The sequence below is a fragment of the Neomonachus schauinslandi genome, chromosome 12 (assembly GCF_002201575.2).
Source record: "Neomonachus schauinslandi chromosome 12, ASM220157v2, whole genome shotgun sequence".
Classification (NCBI taxonomy): Eukaryota; Metazoa; Chordata; class Mammalia; order Carnivora; family Phocidae; genus Neomonachus; species Neomonachus schauinslandi.
Genome location: NC_058414.1, coordinates 20,175,744 through 20,203,077, shown reverse-complemented (window position 1 = coordinate 20,203,077; position 27,334 = coordinate 20,175,744). Strand labels below are relative to the sequence as shown.

Genomic DNA, 27,334 nt, shown 5'->3' with positions numbered 1-27,334 from the left:
GTATTTTTAAATGTCTATTTTTTTGTTTTCTTGTCCTGCCTTTTTTCATAGCCAACAATCAACTTTGTGTGGTCATTGGAAATGCATTGATTAAGGGCTCAGGCTAAACCTGAGCTGAAGTTCTGCCTCTTACTAGCTATAAAAACTAGCTGCATAATGAGAGAGCTATTTAAATACCAAGACTCTGATTGCTATCATGGGGATAATAATACTGCTTATTTCATAAGACTGTTGTGAGGATGAAACAAGGAGAGTGAAGTAAAGAGCCAAGCATAGTGGATAACACACAGAGAGACACTTAGGGAATCATATATTCTTAAATAAATATAAAGGTGGATAATCTGACAAAAGCTTTTTTCTGATTTGGACGTTTATTCTAATTGACTTACAAACTAATGAATACTAAATTTTGCATATTTATTAGTTAGTTCTATATGTTTAACAAACAACCTTCTTGGAGAGAATACAGTCACCTGAGCCTTTTCCAGAAAACCCAGAATATAAGGTCATGGTCTATGTAGATTAATAAATCCAAATGAAACATCTCCGTTTTCGTCCGGAATCAAGGATCAGTATTGTGGTGTTTAAGTGCAACACTTCACTGTCTTGGCTGTGTTATTAATACATGAGGGAAAGATGGAGGCCAGAAGAAAGGCACTCAGCTGGCAATGCCCTCCAAGGGCCCAGAGGGCCAGTGAGCTGAGGACTCAGCACAGTGCGTGAAAAGGGAAGTGGAACCCTGGGTCTACCTTGGACTCTCATCATCTAGCTCTGTCTCGTTGAACTACACTCTCTGGGTTTCAGTTTCTTCATCTTTAAAATGAGAGTTTAGGGGGTGCCTGGGTGGCTCAGTTGGTTGAGCGGCCAACTCCTGATTTTTGGCTCAGGTCATGATCTCAGGATTGTGAGATCAAGCCCTGCATCAGGCTCTGCGCTCAGCAGGTGGTCTGCTTGAGATTCTCTCTCTCCTTCTCCCTCTGCCCTTCCCCTTGCTCATGCTCTCTCTCTCAAATAAACAAATATTTAAAAAAAAATAAAATGAGAGTTTAGGTCTTCCTAGCTACCTCTTAGAACCAAAGTTATGCCATGCTAAGAAAACTTATCACACATCTACTTGGTAACATTTTTTATAAATTAACATTAGCCAAGTCAATCTATACATATCTTTGACTATTCAGAGGAATGGCCAGTTGCAAAGACAATAAGGGATGGAAGAAAGTGCAGAAAGAAACAGAAGCAATCTTTAAGACAACAGAGATATGTTGGGATTTTGGCTATATGATTTTCTACTGTCAACTTTTGGCTAATTATCACTCAAGCAGCTTTACATAATGAGAAGATTTGTTCATGAAAGTGATTTAATACAAAACTAAAAGGCAGCCTATGGAATGGGAGAAAATATCTGCAAATGACATATCTGATCAAAGGTTAGCATTCAAAATCTATAAAGAACTTATCAAACTCAACACCCAAAAAACAAATAATCCAGTTAAGAAATGGGCAGAAGACATCAACATTTTTCTTCAAAGAAAACATCCAGATGGCTAACAGGCACATGAAATCATGCTCAGCATCACTCATCATCAGGGAAATACAAATCAAAACCATGACGAGATACCACCTCCCACCTGTCAGAATGGCTAAAATTAACAACACAGGAGACAACAGATGTTGGCGAGGATTCAAGAAAAGAGAATCCTCTTTCACTGTTGGTGGGAGTGCAAACTGGTGCAGCCACTCTGGAGAACAGTGTAGAGGTTCCTCAAAAAGTTGAAAATAGAACTACTGACAATCCAGCAATTGTACTACTAGCCATTTACCCAAAGGATACAAATACAGATTCGGGGGTGCCTGGGTGGCTCAGTCGGTTAAGCATCTGCCTTCGGCTCAGGTCATGATCCTGGAGTCCCAGGATCAAGCCCCACACTGGGCTCCCTGCTCAGCGGGGAGTCTGCTTTTCCCTCTGCCCCTCCCCCTGCTCATGGTCTCTCTCTCTCTAATAAATAAATAAAATCTTTAAAAAAATATAGATTCAAAGGGATACATGCACTCTGATGTTTATAGCAGCTTTATCAGCAACAGCCAAACTATGGAAAGAGCCCAAATGTCCACTGACTAATGAATGGATAAAGAAGAGGTAGTATGAATACACACACACACACACACACACACACATATATACATAATGGAATATTACTCGGCCATAAAAAAGAATGACATTTTACCATTTGCAACAACATGGATGGAGCTAGAGTATATTATGCTAAACAAAATAAGTCAGAGAATGACAAATACCTTATGATTTCACTCATATATGGAATTTAAGAAACAAAACAGATGAACATATGGGAAGGGGAAAAAAAAGAAAGAGGGAAACAAACCACAAGAGACTCTAATGAAGAGAACAAACTGAGGGTTGATGGAGGGAAGTGGGTGGGGGGTGGGCTAAATGGGTGATGGGTATTAAGGAGGGTACTTGTTATGATGAGCACTGGGTGTTATATATAAGTAATGAATCACGAAATTCTACTCCTGAAACCAGTATTACACTATATGTTAACAAACTAGAAATTAAGTAAAAATTTGAAAAGAAAAAAAAAAGTTAAAAAGTAAAAAAAGGAAAAGTGATTTAATTTGTGAAAATACAAATATAGAGCTATTATAGAACTATTTCTCAGTTGATTTTGCTATGGAATTTTTTCCCTTTTCAGATTTTTATTTGAGAAATTCAACTCTCAGCCATATAATCATATTTTGATTAATATTTGACCTTATAAAGTTTTACACATTTCACAGTGTCACATAAAAGTTTTACTCCTTCCAGGCAAACAAAATAAATGTTTACCCATGTGTTGAAGTGTCTGAAACAAGCAGCTGGGTGGATGTCTTTGAGATGTAATTTTCCTCAGATTTATTTGGTTTAAAGATTTATTTATTTATTTCAGAGTGAATAGGGGGAGGGGCAGAGGGAGCAAGAGAAAGAATCTGAAGCCGACTCTGCACTGACGACAGAGCCTGACACGGGGCTCGACCTCACGACCTTAGCTGAAACCAAGAGTCAGACGCTTAAACGACTGAGCCACCCAGACACTGCAAATTTAAAGTCAAGTCATAAGTTCAACTGGATGCATCAAGTGAAAAGTTATCTGTGAAATGTTAAATTTATGAGTATCATTACTATATTTACTACAATTTTATTAAACATCTGATTTGCCAATGATTCCTATTTCTTGTCCAAATACTGTTATTGCAACCATTTTATACTTAAAAATAAAACTCCTGGGGCGCCTGGGTGGCTCAGTCATTAAGCGTCTGCCTTCGGCTCAGGTCATGATCCCAGGGTCCTGGTATCGAGCCCCACATCGGGCTCCCTGCTCAGCAGGGAGCCTGCTTCTCCCTCTCCCACTCCCCCTGCTTGTGTTCCTTCTCTCGCTGTGTCTCTCTCTGTCAAATAAATAAAATCTTTAAAGAAATAAAATAAAATAAAACTCCTACTTATGAGTTACAACATTATGGGTTGTGGGAGGTCACTCTTGTGAACTGGCAAAGGGGCGACTACAGTGTGCCAGTAATAACAACTTTGTAGTCCCTTTGTAAGTCAAATGTTTAAACCCAAAGACTTTTTTATTGGCAACCTCGAGGGTGTTACTTTGAACATCTCCATGAGAAAACAGCATTTTTTTTACAAATTTATTTACTAATTATTCAAGGCCATGCTCATCTCCAGCACTGCTGTACTGAAAAGCTCTGTGTAAATGGATTTGGAAAAGAAAAAAAAATGTATTTCAAAGATATCTGATATTTAAATCCCCCAGTTAAATCTTTCATAAAAAAGCATTTATTTTTTAAGTTGAATCATGTATAATATCCTGTAAGTTGAACTGTTATACATCAAGTTCTCTAAAATAGAAAAAAAAAAAAAAGGCACATCTGTGTGCTCTAGATTTTCATCTTCATTTTCTCAATGTGGAATTAGCAAAAAAGGGGATATAAATATGTTTTCAAGACAGGTGCCGTTACATTTAATGTAAAACTAAAAATGTAAAATTTAAAAATGTAAATCATGTTTTAACTTATATAAAAATAAAAAAAGATCATATCCAGGAGCTTACCTTCCAAAAGAAAAACTGATTTATAGTGGTACTCCAGAGCCCTTCTCTGGCAACACACACATACACACACACACTCTCCAAGGTCTTTCCTTCAAGATAGATATAATATAGACTTGACACAAAAATAATTTTATTCGGGGCGCCTGGGTGGTGTAGTTGGTTAAGTGTCTGACTTGGTTTTGGCTCAGGTCATGATCTCAGAATCATGAGATCAAGCCCCTCATCAGGCTCCACACGGAGTCTGTTGGATATTCTCTCCTTCCCCCTCTGTTTCTCCCTTCTCTGCTCCTTCCCCGACTTGCACTCTCTCTAATAAATAAATAAAATCTTTAAAAAGTAATAAAATAATTTTACCTAACATTTCAACCACTATTCCAGAGACTGCTGCCTGTATGCCTTAAGACCATCATTTTTCACTTTCTAGTAGCCCTTGAGAGGTTTCCCAGAATTTGGAGGATCATGAAATCCACAACAGCACTGTCTGAAGTTGAAGACACAGTCCATAATTGCTCCTTGAATCTCCCTCTTGTTATAGAACTGACAACTCAGACCATGATTTCGTAATAAAAGCTCAAATTATTGTTCCTTGTTCATATTTCTTTAAACTCGTCTACATATTGATATACATTTTGCCACTCTTCTTCTCCTTCATATTTACAGTATCATCCTACAGTTTATTCATATCAAGCTAGCATTTCACTCTCTGGAAGAGTCTAGTGTTACCCATAAACTTGAATATTTCAATGTGAATTCTCACTTCGAGGTGATTTATGAATCAACGAGTTGAGACCAAGGGCAAATAGATACCCAAAGTAGCAGGCGAAGGTTCTAAATATGTGGCCAGGCCCTCTCTATGTGAGGTAATGCCGTGCTTTTAATATAGCAAAAGCAAAGATGAAGGTGAAAAAGACTTCCACCCGGCTGAAAAGGACTTTGAGGATTCTTCCACATTGTTAAAATGGTCAATATTAAGCATGCTCACATTTGTTTGTATAATGAAGAACCATAATTTCTAAGAATCAGTCTGTAGGATTTTCTTTAGGAAAAGCTTAAGGATACTTGTATTAAGAATTTATTTTTCCAGGGAAGACTAAATTGAGTATGGAAGAAAGGATAGACAATGACAATGCTAGAATAAAATAGCATTAATAAACAGAAAAATGTAGATGTTATCACTCGTGACAATTTTAAAGGCTCTACTCTGTGCCTATAATCATTAAATAATTAGGACTTTAGAGAGAGAATATTTATATAATATAATAAAGCCAACTCTTCTTTACTAGTGGAATTTACATTCTCTATGGGAATGCTACATTCAAATTATAGAGCTAAAACAACAAAGATTTTTAAAAAGTATAAACATTAGACTGAGAGGTTCACTCACTACTGACTAGGTAGCTGCAAGGCCCTGTGTTCCAGAGAGTTTTGGAAAGTGGGCACAATGTGTTGCTTTTCAACTGAATTAGTTTGCCTTATAAAACAGACCTTTAAAAGGCATTTATTGAAATTTAACAATGGAACAGAAAATGTTGCAAAGTGAGAGAGAGTTTTCTTTCTTTTGTTCAAGTTTTTATGTAAATTCCAGTTAGTTAAGGTACCATGTAATATTAGCTTCAGGTGTAGAACTTAGTGATTCATCACTTACATACAACACCCAGTGCTCATCACAAGTGCCCTCCTTAATCCCCATCACCCATTTAGTGCATCCTCTGGCCATCACCCCTCCAGCAACCCTCAGTGTGTTCTCTATAGTCAAGAGTCTGTTTTCTGGTCTGCTTCTCTTTTTTTCCCCCTATGTTCATCTATTTTGATTCTTAAATTCCACATATGAGTGAAATCACATGGTATTTGTCTTTCTCTGACCTATTTTATAAAACGAGAGCATAATAGGAGAGAATAGTTTTCTTAATTAAAGTGATGACTAGGTATTAGAACAGTGATAAGGAAACCGGCATTTATCTTAAGCTATGAATAATTACCAAACATTATTATAAAGGACTATTACTGTTTGAAGTTGAAAAGTTAACTACCATTAGTCTTTGTGATGCTGGCCTTAGCACAAAAATCATAATATGGTTTTATTTTAGTCACGTTGACTTCATAGTTAACTCTACTATGAAAATAATATGCTTTCATAATTAGGCATGTGCAAAGAGCATTTGCTACAAGACTGTTCATTACAAAGCTGCTAAAACAGTGAACACTGGAAAAAGCAAAATGTCCATAAATAAGTAATTTATTAAATACATTATAGTACAGCCATATAATAGGATACTATCCAGATGATGATGTAGACAGATGTTTATTAGAAAAACATTTAAAATGTAATGTTAGGTTTTAAAACAAAGCTAGATTATAAAATGGGATGCATGGTAGAGCCCCAAGTAGTAAAAATAAAATTGAACACATACATACATCTGAAGAGATATACCCAAAGATACTTACTATTCTTATTTCTGGGAAAAGGAACATGTGGGTGTGTGCAAACAGGAGTAAGTGTTGGTGTGAAGGTGTGTGTGGACATACACAGGTATTCGCTTAGCTGTAGTTGTAAATACTTTCTTCAATAAATATTACTTGCCTAACCAGAAAATAAAATGAATTTAAACATTTAAAAGGAAATAGTATTCACTGTCAACTTTGAATGTGAAGAACAGTCTGTAGCATACATTTGTCCACTGTCATTCTTTTTGTTTTTTTAAAGATTTTATTTATCTTTTAATAAGAGAGAGAGACAGCGAGAGAGGGAACACAAGCAGGGGGAGGGGCAGAGGGAGAAGCAGGCTCCCCACGGAGCAGGGAGCCTGTTGCCGGTTTCAGGGCTCGATCCCAGGACCCTGGGATCATGACCTGAGCTGAAGACAGATGCTTAACAACTGAGTCACCCAGGCGCCCCTATTGTCATTCTTTTAAATTCTAAGTCCAAATAAAGGCATTTTACATTCTGACCCAAACATGAAATACAGAAAGCCAAAAAAATTTAACTTGACATTTTTACTAAAAACCAAACTCAGAAGAGAGAATGTCTAAAAGAAACAGTTGACAGGAAAAAAGTATATATATATATATTCCAAACAAACCTTGGGATTAGAAAATAAGTTAAAAAAAAAAAATGTCTGATTTGGAGTTGCCAAAGTGCACTATATAGAACTGAAGTTACAGAATACTCCTTGAGAGAAAATTGATTCCCTTTGATCTATAAAGAAGTCATCTTGTCACTCTCCAAATGAACCATTTAGAAATCTCCCCCTGCTGTTGATTTGTATGGGTATTCTGATTTCACAACATATATGAGACCCATTATATTAAATAAAGAAACCTGTGTTTTAATAGCAAAGTATAAATTAAAAAGTTATGAATTATTTGCCTTGAACTGATGACAGCACAGGTATTTATACTCTCAGTTTCTTCTAATAGGCTTTTATTTTTCCTAAAGTCCATAAATATTGCTTTAATTTATTATACCCAAGATCTTTAAGTGGAGACAAACACTAAACACCTTCTATTGATAAGTTCTGATGATATATAGATAATACAGATTCAATTCTTCATCTACCATCTATCTATACAACACAGAAACCTCTGTAGAGCTATCCTTTTGAACATACATTTAAAAATTTCCCCAATGTGGTATTTATTATAAATTGGAAGGTCTTAAAAATACCAAATGTTTCCCAAAAAGCAAATATTTCATTGTAACATTTTAGAATTAAATGTTACCATTTAAAATGCCTGAAGATATTTACTTAGATTTCTTTATCAAAATATATTAATAACATTTCATTTTAACAACAGAAAATAATGAAAGTCATAGTTGGCATAATACTTATAAGACTTGATGTTTTCACCTAATAAAATTGTAGGTACATTTTTCCATTCCATCTTTCCCTCCCCCACAGGAAATGATTCCATGCCAAATCCCTTAAATTCCTCTTTTGAAGTTTAAAATTAATTCCCATGGTTGCTCTTCTATAATCCCCCATCTTTTAAAAAATGCAAAATATGCTTATACTTTTTGAGAAATCAGATGAAATCCCAAATATCCTATATGAGTATGTGCTATGCTTTTAAAAAGTAAGCCCACATGCTCATTCTCAAAAGCTCATTCATCAAGGAGTCTAATTCTGTAATTAATACGAACAAGGTAACAATTTGCTTTAAGTGTCCACTCATAATGTTAAATCAATGTTAAATGATAAAGAACTTCCATGGAAATACATAAGACACACACACTGATTCTAAATGAAATTCATTATGAGCAGCTCTATTATACTGAATAGCAAATGAATTCTTAATAATGAGGCACTTGATGTGTTATCCAGAACTGGGGTTGACAAGAAAGCCACTTAGCTTCACTTTCTAATAATATTACAGCAAGTTACTGATACGGCACATATATTTTTCAATTTGGAAGGAAAACTTGAAAGAAAATTATGTTTTACCAAACCTTTTTAATACAGCCTGTTTCCTTCACAGACTTGTCAAAGGTTCTGTTCTCTTTTATAAGCTCATCTTGCCCTCACCATCAGAAGTCCATAACAACAGATGCTAGAATAATTAAAAACCTATCACTATAGACTCTTCCATCACATCACAGACTAGGAAAATGAAGGCGGTTTATGGGTGTCCTTGTCTCACTTTATCCACCCCTTTGTGGTTGATGTGTAGGCTTTAATGTGCATCCTTGCACCTCTCCTCCGGCAGGAAGCCTGTCTCTGGGGATCACTTGCAGAAAATAGGACACTGAGTCCATAATTAAAGTAATCTCTTTCCAGGCAGATGCTGCAGTTGGCTCTGTTATCACATATTACAAAAGGCATCTTGAGGGTTATAAAATGTGCAGCAAATAGCTTTGGAGATGAGAAACAGCAATTTTTCATCTAATTTTGATCCATAGACATGTAAGCACTGTATTGCTACTTTTTGGTTTCGAGCCAAATAACTATTATGGTGTTAAGATGAGCCGGGCAGTAACCAAAATTAAAGAATACTTTAGCTTTTATCCTCAAAGTGAGAAAAGCTCTTTTGTAACCATCTTTGCACTTAGCAAATAAGGATGCCATCTCAAATATGAGCATTAATGCCTGCAGGCGGATTTAGAAGAAAGGCTTATGTAGCTTAGCTTTACAGCCTTACTTTCAATATATTTGCTTAAGTTAAAACCAGAGGTTGATTAAGGGACCTACCATCTTGGCTCCTTTGCAACCACAGCAAACATTTTTAATTAGAAGCATTTCTACTGTTTATCATTTGTATAATATTTTTGGACATTGCTCTTTTGAAATATATGTCAGCCCAGATAACTAATAAGCTCATATTATTCCTAATCCCTTCTCTAAATACTAATAGTGGGAACAAATGGAGAACATTTGACAAACACAAGTCCAGCTTAGGACTTGTCAATGTGGGTAACCAAACCTGACCTCAATATTGTGAAGTGCTAAAATGGAAGAGGAAATAATTTTAATATTTATTTCTCAGTGCTATTAAATAAGACAACTTTTGAAAATGCAGTGATGTAATGTTAAAAAGGTTACCTTAAAATTCCAGAAAATATGTGGTTTAAATTTATTTCCTCAAACTGCATTTATTTAAAAAAATTTTAACAGCAAAGTTTTACATGAACTTGAGCCTTTCAATTAAAAAAATACTATCGATAATATTAAACTTTATATTTTATGTTAGTCTAAATAACATTCAAAAACAGGAGATATCTTATTTAGCTTCATTAACAATAGAAGTATTGTATTCCACATGTTTAAGATGTCAGAATTATTATTTAGAAGGATTTACATATCACTTGAATTATTAGAGAAAAATTAATTGCAAATCAGAATTTTAAGTTATTGATAAAGTTTTGTTAAATGACCAAATTGTTATTTCCAGAATGCCTAAAATGTTATAATATAAAGCCAGCCGTCATCAGTGCAATATGTGGAGGTTTAAATAGCAGAATATAAGTCCTAATTCTCTAATACAGTCTTGGTACATTTGTGCATTCTTGCAATTTTTCATTTATGTATGCATGCATTCATTCATCCATTCAAGAAATAATTTTTTTGAGGTTTAATATATTTTTATTAGCATATAATGTATTATTTGTTTCAGGGGTACAGGTAAGAAATAATTTTTAAAGAATTTTTGTCCAAATAATTTTATAATACTATTGCATTTGAAATATTAGAAAATACATGGGGCGCCTGGGTGGCTCAGTCGGTTAAGCGTCTGCCTCCAGCTCAGGTCATGATCCCAGGGTCCTGGGATCGAGCCCCACATTGGGCTCCCTGCTCAGCGGGAAGCCTGCTTCTCCCTCTCCCACTCCCCCTGCTTGTGTTCCTGCTCTCGCGGTGTCTCTCTCTATCAAATAAATAAAATCTTTAAAAAAAAAAAAAAAGAAATATTAGAAAATACGTACTCAGTATCTTGTCACCTCAAAGGTAGTTTTCAATTTTGCATTTTTCCTTCAGTTTTACCTATATGAATGTTATTTTGTCCTTAGGAAATTACCCCTAATATTTATCTCTAATATTATTATGTTTTGCTTATTTTGTCTGGAATTAATATAGTGGCACGGACTTCCTTTTTGTTAGAATTTGCCTGGTATATCTTTTCCTGTCTCTTTACTTTCAATGTTTTTGTGCCATTATGTTTAGGTTTGTCTCTTGGAAGAACATTGCTAGATTTTTAAAATTACATTTTGAAAGTCAAAGTGTATTAACTGGTGAATTTAATCTGTTCATATTATTGTAAATATATACATGCAGTTGACCTTTGAACAGCATGGGTTTGAACTGTGCAGGTCCACTTATAGGGGGATTTTTTTTTTTTTTTTTGGTAAATAAAATAAAGTGCTGTAAATGTTTTTTCTCTTCCTTATGATTTTCTTAATGACATTTTCTTTTCTCTGGCTTACTTTATTGTAAGAATGCAGGATTTAATACATATACAAAATACGTGTTAATCAACTGTTTATGTTATCAGTAAGGCTTCTGATCAACACTAAGCTATTAGTTAAGTTCTGGGGGAATCAAAAGTTATATGCAGATTTTATATGCAGATTTCAATCATGCAGGGGGTTGGTGCTTTGTTTGAGGGTCAACTCTATACTTATTTATCAGTTAGGCATGAAAATTTATGTATCGTGTTGTTTGAAGGTCAACTATATATTTATTTATCAGTTAGGCATGAAAATTTATATATCATGTGTTGTTTGAGGGTCAACTATATATACTTATTTATCTTACATTTTATACTTCTATGCTTTTGAAGGTAACCTTTTTTCCTTTCTTTGGAGGGATTAAGTTTTCTTTCATCTTTTCTCCAATCCTTCCCCTGTTTTGGAAGTTATACTTCCATTTCAGTTCTACACATTTATGTTTTTAACTACGTCTACAACTTTCTTTCAGAATAATTTAAGGACCTTAGAAAACTTTAATACTGACTTCTCTCCTTCTTCCAATTCACACTCATGTTGCTTAGTATTTCAGTTATTCTTTGCCTTTAAATTCTATCTGAAAATAGTTATTGGTGTATATTTTGTATATAAATTTATTTACATAACCAAAGCTTATTTGGAATCTCTAACAAACTTGCTAATTATTATTAACTCTTGTATCACAATATTAAAGCACATCTTTTAAAAGCTTGCTTTAAAAATCGTCTGTTTCTGTGTGTGGTAAAAATATCAAGTCTCTTTTTTTTAATGTCTTTATTTTGTTTTTCATGCCTAACTGATAATTTATCTAGGTACAGAATTCTAGGTTGACAATGCATTTCCTCCACGACTTTGAAGATACTGTTCCATTGTCTCCTGACATCCCTTGTTGCTGATGAGAAAGCCACTACCAGACTAAAATGACAGGAAATCTACATTTTATCTTTGGTTGCCTCTGAGATTTTTCTCTTTGATACTCTGAAGGTTCACCATGATCTGATTCAATGCTAACTTTATTTATGTTGCTTAGATAGAAAAGACTCACGTCTTCCTTAGTTCTAGAAAATTCCCCACCATTATCTCTTCAAATAGGTTTGTCTTCATTCTTTCTATTCTCTCCTTCTAAAACTTTTTTTTTTAAAGATTTTATTTATTTCGCCTCTGCGAGGCTGGGCTGGCAGCGGCGGCGGGAGCCGGATGATCCGTGGAGGGGCGCCTCGGCCATGACTGCAGAGCTGCAGCAGGACGACGCGGCTGGAGCAGCCGACCGACACGGCTCGAGCTGCCAAATGCTGTTAAACCAACTAAGAGAAATCACAGGCATTCAGGACCCTTCCTTTCTTCATGAAGCTCTGAAGGCCAGTAATGGTGACATCACCCAGGCAGTCAGCCTTCTCACCGAGGAAAGAGTTAAAGAGCCCACTCAAGACACTGTTGCTACAGAACCATCTGAAGTAGAGGGCAGCGCTGCCAACAAAGAAGTTTTAGCAAAAGTGATAGACCTTACCCATGATAACAAAGATGATCTTCAAGCTGCCATTGCTTTGAGCCTACTGGAATCCCCCAAAATTCAAGCTGATGGAAGAGATCTGAACAGGATGCACGAGGCAGCTTCTGCAGAAACGAAACGCTCCAAGAGAAAACGCTGTGAAGTCTGGGGAGAAAATCCCAATCCTAACGACTGGAGGAGAGTCAATGGGTGGCCCGTTGGGCTGAAGAATGTTGGCAATACATGTTGGTTTAGTGCTGTTATTCAGTCTCTCTTTCAACTGCCTGAATTTCGAAGACTTGTCCTCAGCTATAGTCTACCGCAGAATGTGCTTGAAAACTGTCCGAGTCACACGGAAAAGAGAAATATTGTGTTTATGCAAGAGCTTCAGTATTTGTTTGCTCTGATCATGGGATCAAATTGCAAATTTGTAGACCCTTCAGCAGCCCTGGATCTCTTAAAGGGAGCATTCCAATCACCTGAGGAACAGCAGCAAGATGTGAGTGAATTCACACACAAGCTCCTGGATTGGCTAGAGGACGCATTCCAGCTAGCTCTGAGTGTGAACAATCCCAGGAACAAATCTGAAAATCCAATGGTGCAGCTTTTCTACGGTACTCTCCTCACTGAAGGGGTTCGTGAAGGAAAGCCCTTTTGCAACAATGAGACCTTTGGCCAGTATCCCCTTCAGCGTTGGTTTACAAAGCTACCTCCAGTGTTGACCTTTGAACTCTCAAGAGTCGAGTTCAATCAGTCCCTTGGTCAGCCAGAGAAAATTCACAATAAGCTGGAATTTCCTCAGATCATTTATATGGACAGGTACATGTACAAGAGCAAAGAGCTTATTCGAAGTAAGAGAGAGTGTATTCGAAAGTTGAAGGAGGAAATAAAAGTTCTGCAGCAAAAACTGGAAAGGTACGTGAAGTACGGCTCAGGCCCAGCTCGGTTTCCACTCCCGGACATGCTGAAATACGTTATCGAATTTGCCAGTACAAAACCTGTCCCAGAAAGGGCCACGTCTCAAAGCGATGCGCACATGACGTTACCGCTTTCTTCAGCACACTGCGCAGTTTCTGACCTGGCATCCAAGGAAAGTACAAGCAAAGAAAGCTCTTCTCAGGATGTTGAAGGTACCTTTTCTTCTGAAGATCCTCTACCCAAATCTAAGGCAATGAATAAGCCACTTGCATCTTCCCGGTCTTCAATGGAAATGCCTGCACAGCCAGCTCCTCGAACCGTCACAGACGAGGAGATAAACTTTGTTAAGACCTGTCTTCAGAGGTGGAGGAGTGAGATCGAACAAGATATACAAGATTTAAAGAACTGTATTGCAAGCACCACCCAGACTATTGAGCAGATGTATTGTGACCCTCTCCTTCGTCAGGTGCCTTATCGCTTGCATGCTGTTCTTGTTCATGAAGGGCAAGCAAACGCTGGACAGTACTGGGCCTATATCTATAATCAACCCCGACAAGTCTGGCTCAAGTACAAGGACATCTCTGTTACTGAATCTTCCTGGGAAGAACTTGAAAGAGATTCTTATGGGGGCCTGAGAAATGTTAGTGCTTACTGTCTGATGTACATTAACGACCAGCTACCGCACTTCAATGCAGAGGTAGCCCCAAGCGAATCAGATCAGATGTTAGGAGAAGTGGATGCCCTGTCTGTTGAACTGAAGCATTACATTCAGGAAGATAACTGGAGGTTTGAGCAGGAAGTCGAGGAGTGGGAAGAAGAGCAGTCTTGCAAAATCCCTCAAATGGAATCCTCCACGAGCTCAGCATCCCAGGATTTCTCTCCATCCCCAGAGCCTTCAGCAACCGCCTCGCATGGGGTCCGCTGCTTGGCGTCGGAGCACGCTGTGATTGTCAAGGAGCAGACAGCGCAGGCCATCGCGAACAGCGCGCACGCCTACGAGAGGAGCGGCGTGGAGGCGGCGCCGAGCGAGGCGTTCCATGAAGAATACTCCAGGCTCCACCGGCTTGCCAAAGAGACGCCCGCTTCACACAGCGATCCTTGGCTCCAGCACGTGCTGGTCTACTTTTTCCAAAATGAAGCGCCCAAAAGAGTAGTAGAACGGACCCTCCTGGAACAGTTTGCAGATAAAAATCTTAGCTATGATGAAAGATCCATCAGCATCATGAAGGTGGCTCAAGCTAAACTGAAGGAGATTGGTCCAGATGACATGAATATGGAAGAGTACAAGAAGTGGCACGAAGATTATAGTTTGTTTCGAAAGGTGTCTGTGTATCTTCTCACAGGCCTGGAACTCTACCAAAAAGGAAAGTACCAAGAGGCACTCTCCTACCTGGTCTATGCCTACCAGAGCAATGCCGCTCTGCTGATGAAGGGGCCCCGCCACGGGGTGAAGGAATCGGTCATCGCTTTGTACTGAAGAAAATGCCTTCTGGAGCTGAATGCCAAAGCAGCTTCTCTCTTTGAAACAAACGATGACCACTCTGTAACTGAGGGCATTAATGTGATGAATGAGTTGATCATTCCCTGCATTCACCTTATCATTAATAATGACATCTCCAAGGATGACCTCCATGCCATCGAGATCATGAGAAACCATTGGTGCTCTTACCTTGGGCAAGATATCGCTGAAAATCTACAGCTGTGCTTAGGAGAGTTTCTACCCAGGCTTCTGGATCCTTCTGCAGAAATCATTGTCCTGAAGGAGCCTCCGACCATTCGGCCCAATTCTCCCTATGACCTTTGTAGCCGATTTGCAGCTGTCATGGGAGTCAATTCAGGGGGTTTCCACTGTGACAGTGAAATAAGCCCCCACACGGTCAAGGCCCAGTTTGGTCTGAGGCCGCCTGCCTGTTGTACAGAAGTCTGTTGTCACAGTGTTTCCCCTGGGGGAAGGGGTTAGGTGGGAAAGTAAGATTCAGATCCAGACCCCAACCATGCTAAAGAAGGATTGAAAATAAAATTGCACTTTTTAGGTACAGAAAAAGAAAAAAAAAAAAGATTTTATTTATTTCTTGGACAGAGAGAGAGAGAGCACAGAAGCAGGGGAGCAGCAGAGGGAGAAGCAGACTCCCAGCTGAGCAAGGAGCCCGACTCAGGGCCCGATCCCAGGACCCCGGGATCATGACCTGAGCCAAAGGCAGATGCTTAACCGACTGAGCCACCCAGGTGCCCCTAGATGTTACTTTCTTAACTTGATGTTCTATACCAGGTTAATAAAGTAAAGTCAAGTCAGACTCCTCACACAGAGAATTTTAGTTTCTCGTAAGTGGCTTACTTTACCAAAAGTCTCAGTCTGATGACAAGCTTTGCTGTTTTCCCAGGCAGAGCTGGATGATACTTGAGGCTCCAGGCTTCAGGCAGCGGGCCCAGCGCCTGCTCCCTCTCCTTCCCTCCCTCCTGCTGTCTTTGAAAAGGCTCTCAGCGATGGCTCCAGATCCCACTGAGGTTAAAACTCCAGGCCTAGGACCTAAATCCAGGTTTAAAATAGCCATAGACCCGGATGATATCTGCTCCCACTTCCTGATCCAGTCTCCATACCTCCCCTTTCTTCTGGCACCTTGTGTCTTCACTTTCTTTCCAACAGTTTTGTATGTATTTTAAATGCTTACTCATTTATCTAAAGTTTCTATGTGATTTTAATAGAAGGAGCTCCTGCCATGAGAGCTCAGTCTTCCACAACGCCAGAAATCCTCTACAAACATAATTTTAATGTGTTTGAAATAGTAGAAATGCATTTTTTTATGTTTTTGTCACTTAATACTCCAAACATCTCTCGAGTTGCTACACTATCTTTACAATTACTATTTTAACAGTGACAGAGAGCAGTAATATAAGATAGCAGCTAAAACGACATGTTTTGGATGAAAACAGACCTATTTCTGTGAGCTCTTCAAGCTCTTTCTTCAGTAATAGTGATATAGGAAGGTACAGGATCTGAATAGGCTGCCTGGTATACAGGTGCTCACTAAATGGAAATTGGTATTTTTACTACTATCATCATCATCATCATCATCACCATCAAATGCTATTCCAAACCTCATTATTGCTTATTTTAATATTAATGATGAGCATTCTAGACATGCTCATTTTAAATCTTAGGTACACGGTGGTAAATTGTCATAGGGTAAGGGAATATTTGAGAAGGCCCTGAACTTAAAACACTGCGGCAGAGGATGGGGGGGACAGGCAGGGAGAGACCCAAGGGTGGGGGCAGGGAGAAGAACAGTGCCTTCGCCCAGAGCAGCCAAAGAGTGGTACTAAGTCCTGAGCACTGTATGAAAAGGTAACCAGAGGGGATCCCCACTTGTCACACTTGGCCTACATAGAGTTAAGGTCCCCATAAAGTGAAGGTCCATAGAAATTTCTGCTTTAGCAAACAAAATTAAAATGAACAGTTAGGTAGGGACACCTGGGTGGCTCAGTGGGTTAAGTGTCTGCCTTCGGCTCGGGTCATGATCCCGGGTTCCTGGGATCGAGTCCCGCATCAGGGTCCTTGCTCAGCAGGGAGCCTGCTTCTCCCTCTGCCTGCCACTCCCCCCTGCTTGTGCTCTCTCTCCCTCTCTCTCTCTGACAAATAAATAAAATCTTTAAAAAAAAATGAACAGTTAGGTAACCAGTTTTCTACAAAAAAATTGCCCTGCTTGGCCAGGTTAGCAGTTATAATGTTTTAAGTTCACAGGGCCATTGCAAAATCTTAGCTTTACGTTCCTCCTTCTGTATGTCCTTTGAAGTACATGTTATATTCTGTAAATGTTAAGGTAACATAAGAGGAAAAGATAGTTAATTAGATTTTCTCAGGGCTACACATTAGAACTTTCTGTAATGATGGAAATGTTCCAGATCTGTGCTGTTCAATATAATAGTCACTAGACATATGTGGCTCCTGAACTTGAAATGTGGCTAGTGTAACTAAGGAACTGAACTCTTTATTTTATTTGACTTTAACTTAAATTTAAATAGCCACATGTAAAAATAAATAAATAAATAAATAGCCACATGTGCCTTGTAGCTAGTGTATTAGAAAGTATAGTTCTAAACACATTCTGAAATATATGCGTGTGTTTGTATATATATGCATATATATGAATATACATCTATGTCTGTATGTAAATATATACATAAATATAAACATATACATGCATACGGACATAATCTCAGAGGTACTGCAGGTTTGGTTCCAGACCATGGTAATAAAGCAAATATCACAATAAAATGAGTCAATGAATTTTTTGGTTTTCCAGTGCATATAAAAGGTATGTGTTTACATTATAGTGTAGTCTTTTAAGTGCACAATAGCATTGTGCCTTTAAAAAAGTACATACCTTAATTTAAAAATACTTTATTGCCAAAAAGTACTAACCATCACCTGAGCTCTCAGCGAGTCATGATCATTGACCACGGATCATCATAACAAATACGATAATAATGAAAAAATTTGAAATATTACAAGAATTACAAAACATGACACAGAGGCATGAAGTGAGCAAATGCTGTCGGAAAAATGACACTGGCAGACTTGTTCGATTCAGGGTTGCCACAAACCTTCAATTTTTAAAAGTCACAGTATCTGTTAATTGCACTAAAGTGACACACAATAAAGCGAGGTATGTCTGTATGTATATCTAAGTAAGTCACAGTGGACAAGATAAGTTCTTTAAAAAATTCTTATCTGGAAGAAGCAATCAAAAATTTACTTCATGTTTGTAATCATGCCTTAATATTCAGAGATTTAAAAAAAAAAAAGCAGAGCTAAATAAAATCTGGCTGCTAGTATATATTATCCAAGTCACTGTATTGGCAAACCATGGAGTTGTTGCTGCCATGAGAAAAATTTATTCACCTGGTTCCCAGACATCTTTGTCATCACTATTTTTGACTGCGTAGGCAATTTGAAAAAAAAATAATAATTTCTCACATAAGGCCTCTAAAACTGGTTTCACTAATTCTATTAATAAAGAAATAACCCAAATCTGTGCCCATATCTCACTTAGGAGATTTCTATTAGATACAGAGAAGTGCTAAGAATTGTAATACATAAAGCTTTTAGATTTACCGACTTTGGTGTTTTTTGCTTTCACAAATGATCCATGTGATTTCAAGTAATAAGTGCCAAGTGGAGTAGTAATCCCATCTAAACCACAAGGCCTCGTAATAAAGAGCATCTTGTGGTTTCCAAACCTCCGTCCACTTACTTAAGTACCCTTCACAAGTTATGATTCCATTACATGAAAGGGAAGAGAAGAGTAAAAGGATGGGTTTGCCATAAGCTTGCTTTTTTGTTTGTTTTGCTTCTGCTTCTAGAATTAACATTAGGAAAAACTGGTATTTCTACCTAAAAGAAAAAAAAGGCAGAGATTTAAAAAAGAACAAATTCACTAATACAACTATTTGCTGTGGGATAGGCTTCACAGATGCAGGTCCATCTTTGGACCCTATGTTTAGGGTTTTCTATTTCATTACTGAAATAGAAAAATTTTCTCACTATAAAGCAGTTCTACTTCTCAGATGGTCTTATGATTCTGATGAAAAAAAAACTGTCCTATGAAACTCCAGTAAATTTCCCTAATAGAACCAGTGTTTTTTACACTATGGCTTCTTGGAAGAAGGAGGTGACGAGAAGGAAGAAGACAGGTAATACAAAGGGGTTGGTATTGCCTTTTGAATATCTGTTAAACTTATTAAAATATGTTGTATAATTAATATAAAAAATAATTTCTTTAGACCTTCCTGGAGATAAATGGACATATTTTATCTCAACATTTTATCACACTCCCTAAAATTAAAAATTAAATCCCCAGGCAGCATCTTGACCTCATTTGCCAAAAAGTTGATAAATAAGAACACATATTAGACCCTGAACTTAGACTGTGTCTTCTTGTCCGAACCTAATTGGCTATTTAACTTTGATGAAAAACAGGGGCCTACGGGGAGTGAGAACCATCAGGGTCCTAGCCATTCACTTTCAAGGGTAGAAAATATATTTTTTTTATCCTGTCATTCAAAGGTACATTTTTGAGCAGCACCGAAATAATTGTCTCGGGTTGGGAAATGTCTGTTTAAAAAAAGAAAACTAGACCATCAGAAAAAAATTAGAGACCTGTGAGTTAAGAGACAGATTAAATTCCCCCTATAGAAAACAGCATATCTGGTTTTATCGAACAGTGTGGATACAAACATGTTAGCCTTCCATGACAAGGGATTTATTTTTGCAGTAAGCTACGTAAACCTAAAAAGTAAAATAACATTTGTATGTATCAACTGTTGGCATCCTTATCTGTAGGTATGAATGCACTCCCAATAAATGCACCCATGGGAGCATCCCTGATCTCATTTCAAATGTTTAAATAACAACGCAAATACATCTGTGATGCTTCCTTCTCATGGATGGAAATAAATGGGCAACCATACTATCTTTCCTGAGGAATCCTCCAGACACAGTGGAATGGCTCTCATCAAAAATTAAAGGCTTCTGAGATATACTCAAGGCAGCACCTCAAATCTGTGCATCTGTATGATTTTCAGCCTGTCTGGTATTCAGAAACTGCTGCTGTCTTCAATTTTTTAAATGATGTGGGGTTTTTTTGTCTTCTTGTTTAGTATACTTTTAAAAAATTAGTCTTCTAGGAGAATCTTCCTTTACAATGTCAAATGTTCAAATACAGTCCACTTGTGTACCTCTTTGTTGGCCTGAGTTCATTCTTTGTTGTTGCTTCAGTATCTTAAATAGAACACCACTTGTTTCACATCAGTTCCTAGTTTTGAGGGATTTGACTTACGGTTAAATTGTCACTAATTTGGGCACAGATCTGATCTTTTCTGCTCCCTTTGAATTCCAATATTATGTTAGCATCTCTGTCCAAGCAATTAAACTTAAATCTAATAGTGATAAGTTTTGTCTTTAATACACACATTCCCTCCCTAATGGAATCCTTTCGTGATAAGGGATAGAATATAATCACCATCCAAAGAATGAACCTGCATCATGCTATATCAAGATAAAACCCATGTTTGACATATAAACCTAATGTTCTCCACATTTCAGAAATTTAAATAGGTGCCTCTTGTATTTGTAAAAGAGCCTAATATAGTGTTTTATTTTTTTTATTATTTTTTAAGTTTTATTTACTTAAGTAATCTCTACACCCAACATGGGGCTCAAACTCATGACCCCGAGATCAAGAGTCACATACTTTTCTGACTGAGCCAGCCAGGTGCCCCTCTAGTGTTCTGAACATAGTAAATGCGCATAGATATTCCTTTTTCCCCTTCATGCCTTCACTGAGTTATCCAGATATTAGTTTTCAACGTCTGATTTGTCATCAGTTTCCCTGTGTTTGCTCACTTTATGTAACGTTTTTGAAAGATTTGAAAACTTTCAGTAAATATTTTGGCACTAGAAGATGGCGGAGGAGTAGGAGACCTGGATTTCGTCTCCTCTCAGGAATTCAGCTGGATAGGGATCAAACCATTCTGAACACCTACAAACCCAATAGGAGATCGAAGAAAGGAATAGCAACAACTCTCTGAACAGAAAAGCGACCACTTTCTGGAAGGTAGGACGTGCAGAGAAGTGAATCCGAGGCGATATTCGGGAGGATAGACGGCGGGGGAGGGGCCTCCGTCGGCCGCTTCTGGCAAGTGATAGAGCCGCGGAGCATAAAATCGGAACTTTTAGAAGTCTGCTCTGCTGAGGGACGTCACTCCGGTGGCTAAGCTGGGGAGGGAGCCCTCGCGGGATAGTGTGGTCTCAGGAACCTCGGGGTCACAGGAAGACCGGGGGTGCCTGAGTGCGGCAGAGCTCCCAGGTATCGGAGCAGGGAAGCCGGCTGCAGAGGCGGAGCCCAGGCGCGGGCTCTCAGCTCGGGGTTGCCATAAACCGTGATCCGCGGCACAGTCGGGCCCCTGCTCCTCCAGCAGGGACCCAACAAGCGGCAGATCCGGGGAGACTCACCTTCCTCCCCCGGGAGGAGCCGCCTGGGAGTGCACCGCAGGGATCTGCTGGGTTTGGAGACTCCACACGGGGTTGGGTGCCAGAGATAGAAATGCACGGTCAGGGCGCCTGGGTGGCTCAGTTGGTTGGGCGGCAGCCTTTGGCTCGGGTCATGATCCTGGAGTGCCGGGATCGATTCCCGCATCAGGCTCCCTGCTCGGCAGGGAGTCTGCTTCTCCCTCTGACCCTCCTCCCTCTCATGCTCTCTCTATTTCATTCTCTCTGTCTCAAATAAGTAAATAAAATCTTTAAAAAAAAAAATCCTAAAACTTAAAGAAATGCACGGTCACAGGCCGGGTGAGCACGGAGTGCGGCCGGAGACCGGGGAGACGGGAGTGACTGACAGCTTTTCTCTTGGGGCTCACTGAGGAGCCGGGCGAGTTCTCAGCTCCTCTGGGGTGGAGATTGGGAGGCCGCCATTTTCACTCTCCGCCTCCAAAGCTGTATGGAAAGCTTGCAGGGAACAAAAGCTCCGGAGAGCAAACCTGAGCAGATTACTTAGCCCGGACCAGGCAAGGGCAGGGCACTTCCGCCTCTGGCAAAGACATTTGGGGACCACGGCAACAGGCCCCGCCCCAGAAGATCAGCGAGAACAGCCAGCCAAGACCAAGTTTACCAATCAATGCGAACGGCAGAACTCCAGCGCTAGGGGAATACTACACATAGAATTCATGGCTTTTTTACCATAATTCTTTAGTCTTTCAAGGTTAATTTTTTTTTTAACTTGTCTTTTTTTCTTTTTTTTTTTTTTTGAATTTTTCTTTTTCCCTTTTTCAACCAACTTCTTATCAATCCCTTTTTTAAAAAAACATTTTTATTTTTCATTTTTAGAGTCATATTCTATCCCTTCATAGTAGTTACCCGTATTTTTGGCATATATATATAAGTTGTTCTCTCTTTAAAATTTTGAGATAGTTTCTTCTAACAGATCAAAATATACCCTAAATCTCTAGTGTATGGTTTTTTTCTACTCCCCTGCCTGATCACATTCTCTCCCTTTTTTTTTTAAAATCCTCTTCTTTCTTTTCTCAAACAACTTCTTATCAATTCCTTGTATAAAATTTTTTATAATTTCCATCTTTACAGTCATATTCCATCCCTTCATCATATCAACCCTTATTTTTGTACATATATAAGTTTTTCTTTCTTTAAAATTTTGGGAGGCACTTTCTTCGACCAGACCAAAATACACCCAAAATCTAGTGTGTGGCACTGATCTATATACCAGCCTGATCATATTTGATCACATTCTATTTTTTGTTTTGTTTTGTTCTGTTTTTGTTTGTTTTTATCTTATCTTTTTCTTTTTCTTTTTTTTTTTCTTCTTTTTCTTTTTTCTCTCTTTCCCTTTCTTTTCCCACTGTTTCAGGTCTTTTCTGATTTCTTTAGAGTATATTTTCTGGGTACATTGTTACCCTGCTAGCATTTTGTTCTCTCATTAATCTATTCTCCTCTGCACAAAATGACAAGACGGAAAAAATCACCTCAACAAAAAGAACAAGAGGTAGTACCGACTGCCAGGGACCTACTTAATACGGTCATTAGTACGATGTCAGATCTAGAGTTCAGAATCATCACTTTAAAGATACTAGCTGGGCTTGAAAAAAGCATGGAAGTTATTAGAGAAACCCTTTTTGGAGAAGTAAAAGAACTAAAATCTAACCAAGTAGAAATCAAAAACTATTAATGAGGTGCAATCGAAAAGGGGGGCGCTAACTGCTAGGATAAATGAGGCAGAAGAGAGAATCAGTAATATAGAAGACGAAATGATGGAAAATAAAGAAGCTGAGAAAAAGAGAGATAAACAACTACTGGATCACGAGGGCAGAATTCGAGAGATAAGCAATACCATAAGACGAAACAACATTAGAATAATTGGGATCCCAGAAGAAGAAGAAAGAGAGAGAGGGGCAGAAGGTATAATGGAGCAAATTATAGCAGAGAACTTCCCTAATTTGGGGAAGGAAACAGGCATCAAAATCCAGGAAGCACAGAGAACCCCTCTCAAAATCAATAAAAATAGGTCAACACCCCGACATCTAATAGTAACACTTACGAGTCTCATAGACAAAGAGAAAATCCTGAAAGCAGCTCGGGAGAAGAGATATGTAACCCCCAAGGGTAGAAGCATTAGATTGGCAACAGACCTATCCACAGAGACCTGGCAGGCCAGAAAGGACTGGCAGGATATATTCAGAGCACTAAATGAGAAAAATATGCAGCCAAGAATACTCTATCCAGCTAGGCTGTCATTGAAAATTGAAGGAAAGATAAAAAGCTTCCAGGACAAACAAAAACTAAAGGAATTTGCAAACACGAAACCAGCCCTACAAGAAATCTTGAAAGGTGTCCTCTAAGCAAAGAGAGAGCCTAAAAGCAACATAGGCCAGAAAGGAACACAGACAATATACAGTAACAGTCACCTTACAGGCAATACAATGGCATTAAATTCCTATCTTTCAATAATTACCCTGAATGTAAATGGGCTCAATGCCCCAATCAAAAGACAGAGGCTATCAGACTGGATTAAAAAACAAGACCCATCGATATGCTGTCTGCAAGAGACTCATTTTAGAACCAAAGACACCCCCAGATTGAAAGCGAGAGGGTGGAAAACCATTTACCATGCTAATGGACGCCAAAAGAAAGCTGGGGTGGCAATCCTTATATCAGACAAATTAGATTTTAAACCAAAGACTGTAATAAGAGATGAGGAAGGACACTATATCCTACTTAAAGGGTCTATCCAACAAGAAGATCTAACAATTGTAAATATCTATGCCCCTAACATGGGAGCAGCCAATTCTATAAGCCAATTAATAACAAAAGCAAAGAAACACATCGACAACAATACAATAATAGTGGGGGACTTTAACACCCCCCTCACTGAAGTGGACAGATCGTCTAAGCAAAAGATCAACAAGGAAATAAAGGCTTTAAATGACACACTGGACCAAATGGACTTCACAGACATATTCAGAACATTCCATCCCAAAGCAATGGAATACACATTCTTCTCTAGTGCCCATGGAACATTCTCCAGAATAGATCACATCCTAGGTCATAAATCAGGTCTCAACCGGTACCAAAAGACTGGGATCATTCCCTGCCTATTTTCAGACCACAATGCTTTGAAACTAGAACTCAATCATGAGAGGAAAGTCAGAAAGAACTCAAATACATGGAGGCTAAAGAGCATCCTACTGAAGAATGAAAGGGTCAACCAGGAAATTAAAGAATAATTTAAAAAATTCATGGAAACCAATGAAAATGAAAACACAACTACTCAAAATCTTTGGGATGCAGCAAAGGTAGTCCTAAGAGGAAAGTATATAGCAATACAAGCCTTTCTCAAGAAACAAGAAAGGTCTCAAGTACACAACCTAACCCTACACCTAAAGGAGCTGGAGAAAGAACAGCAAATAAAGCCTAAACCCAGCAGGAGAAGAGAAATAATAAAGATGAGAGCAGAAATCAATGAAATAGAAACCAAAAGAACAGTAGAACAGATCAACGAAACTAGGAGTTGGTTCTTTGAAAGAATTAACAAGATTGATAACCCCCTGGCCAGACTTATCAAAAAGAGAAGAGAAATGACCCAAATCAACAAAATCATGAATGAAAGAGGAGAGATCACAACCAACACCAAAGAAATACAAACAATTATAAGAACATATTATGAGCAACTCTATGCCAGCAAATTCGATAACCTGGAAGAAATGGATGCATTCCTAGAGATGTATCAACTACCAAAACTGAACCAGGAGGAAATAGAAAACCTGAACAGACCTATAACCACTAAGGAAATTGAAGCAGTCATCCAAAATCTCCCAAAAAACAAAAGCCCAGGGCCAGATGGCTTCCCAGGGGAATTCCACCAAACATTTCAAGAAGAATTAATACCTATTCTTCTGAAACTGTTCCAAAAATAGAAATGGAAGGAAAACTTCCAAACTCATTGTATGAGGCCAGCATTACCTTGATCCCAAAACCAGACAAAGACCCCATCAAAAAGGAGAATTACAGACCAATATCCCTGATGAACATGGATGCAAAAATTCTCACCAAAATACTAGCCAATAGGATCCAACAGTACATTAAAAGGATTATTCACCACGACCAAGTGGGATTTATCCCTGGGCTGCAAGGTTGGTTCAACATCCGCAAATCAATCAACGTGATATAATACATCAACAAAAGAAGGAACAAGGATCATATGATCCTCTCAATAGATGCAGGAAAAGCATTTGACAAAGTACAGCATCCTTTTTGATCAAAACTCTTCAGAGTATAGGCATAGAGGGTACATACCTCAATATCATAAAAACCATCTATGAAGGGCACCTGGGTAGCTCAGTCATTTAAGCGACTGCCTTCGGCTCAGGTCATGATCCTGGAGTCCTGGGATCGAGTCCCATATCGGGCTCCTTGCTCAGCAGGGGGTCTGCTTCTTCCTCTGACCCTCCCCCCTCTCATGTGCTCTCTCTCTCTCATTCTCTCTCTCAAATAAATAAATAAAATCTTAAAAAAAAAAAACCATCTATGAAAAACCTACAGTGAATATCATTCTCAATGGGAAAAACTGAGAGCTTTCCCCCTAAGGTTAGGAACGTGGCAGGGATGTCCACTATCACCACTGCTATTCAACATAGTATTGGAAGTCCTAGCCACAGCAATCAGACAACAAAAAGAAATAAAAGGCATCCGAATTGGCAAAGAAGAAGTCAAACTCTCACTCTTTGCAGATGATATGATACTTTATGTGGAAAACCCAAAAGACTCCACCCCAAAACTGCCAGAACTCATACAGGAATTCAGTCAAGTGGCAGGATATAAAATCAATGCACAGAAGTCAGTGGCATTCCTATACACCAACAACAAGACAGAAGAAAGAGAAATTAAGGAGTCAATCCCATTTACAATGGCACCCAAAACCATAAGATACCTAGGCATAAATCTAACCAAAGAGGCAAAGGATCTGTACTAAGAAAACTATAAAATACTCATGAAAAAAATTGAGGAAGACACAAAGAAATGGAAAAACGTTCCATGCTCATGGATTGGAAGAACAAATATTGTGAAGATGTCAATGCTACCTAGAGCAATCTACACATTCAATGCAATCCCCATCAAAATACCATCCACTTTTTTCAAGGAAATGGAACAAATAATCCTAAAATTTGTGTGGAACCAGAAAAGACCCCGCATAGCCAGAGGAATGTTGAAAAAGAAAAGCAAAGCCGGCGGCATCACAATTCCGGACTTCCAGCTCTATTACAAAGCTGTCATCATCAAGACAGGATGGTACTGGCACAAAAACAGACACATAGATCAATGGAACAGAATACAGAGCCCAGAAATGGACCCACAACTCTATGGTCAACTCATCTTTGACAAAGCAGGAAAGAATGTCCAATGGAAAAAAGACAGTCTCTTCAAAAAATGGTGTTGGGAAAATTGGATAGCCACATGCAGAAGAATGAAACTGGACCATTTCCTTACACCACACACAAAAATAGACTCCAAATGGTTGAAAGACCTGAATGTGAAACAGGAGTCCATCAAAATCCTAAAGGAGAACACACGCAGCAACCTCTTCGACCTCAGCCGCAGCAACTTCTTCCTAGAAACATCGCCAAAGGCAAGGGAAGCAAGGGCAAAAATGAACTATTTGGACTTCATCAAGATAAAAAGCTTTTGCAAAGCAAAGGAAACAGTCAACAAAACCAAAAGACAACCGACAGAATGGGAGAAGATATTTGCAAATGACATATCAGATAAAGGGCTAGTATCCAAAATCTGTAAAGAACTTATCAAACTCAACACCCAAA

General features: G+C 38.5%; 2 protein-coding genes across 3 annotated transcripts in view; one reads left to right on the top strand and one right to left on the bottom strand.

Annotated features, from left to right (window-relative positions):
• Positions 1 to 27,334, bottom strand: part of RELN (reelin) — a 516,612-nt gene that overhangs the window by 331,865 nt on the left and 157,413 nt on the right. The gene's annotated exons all lie outside the window — the stretch shown is intronic.
• On the top strand, positions 12,270 to 15,318 carry LOC110574241 (ubiquitin carboxyl-terminal hydrolase 28-like). Its single transcript, XM_044920138.1, is given in 2 exon segments — positions 12,270 to 15,278; positions 15,280 to 15,318. Coding segments are annotated over 2 exon segments (3,048 nt in total).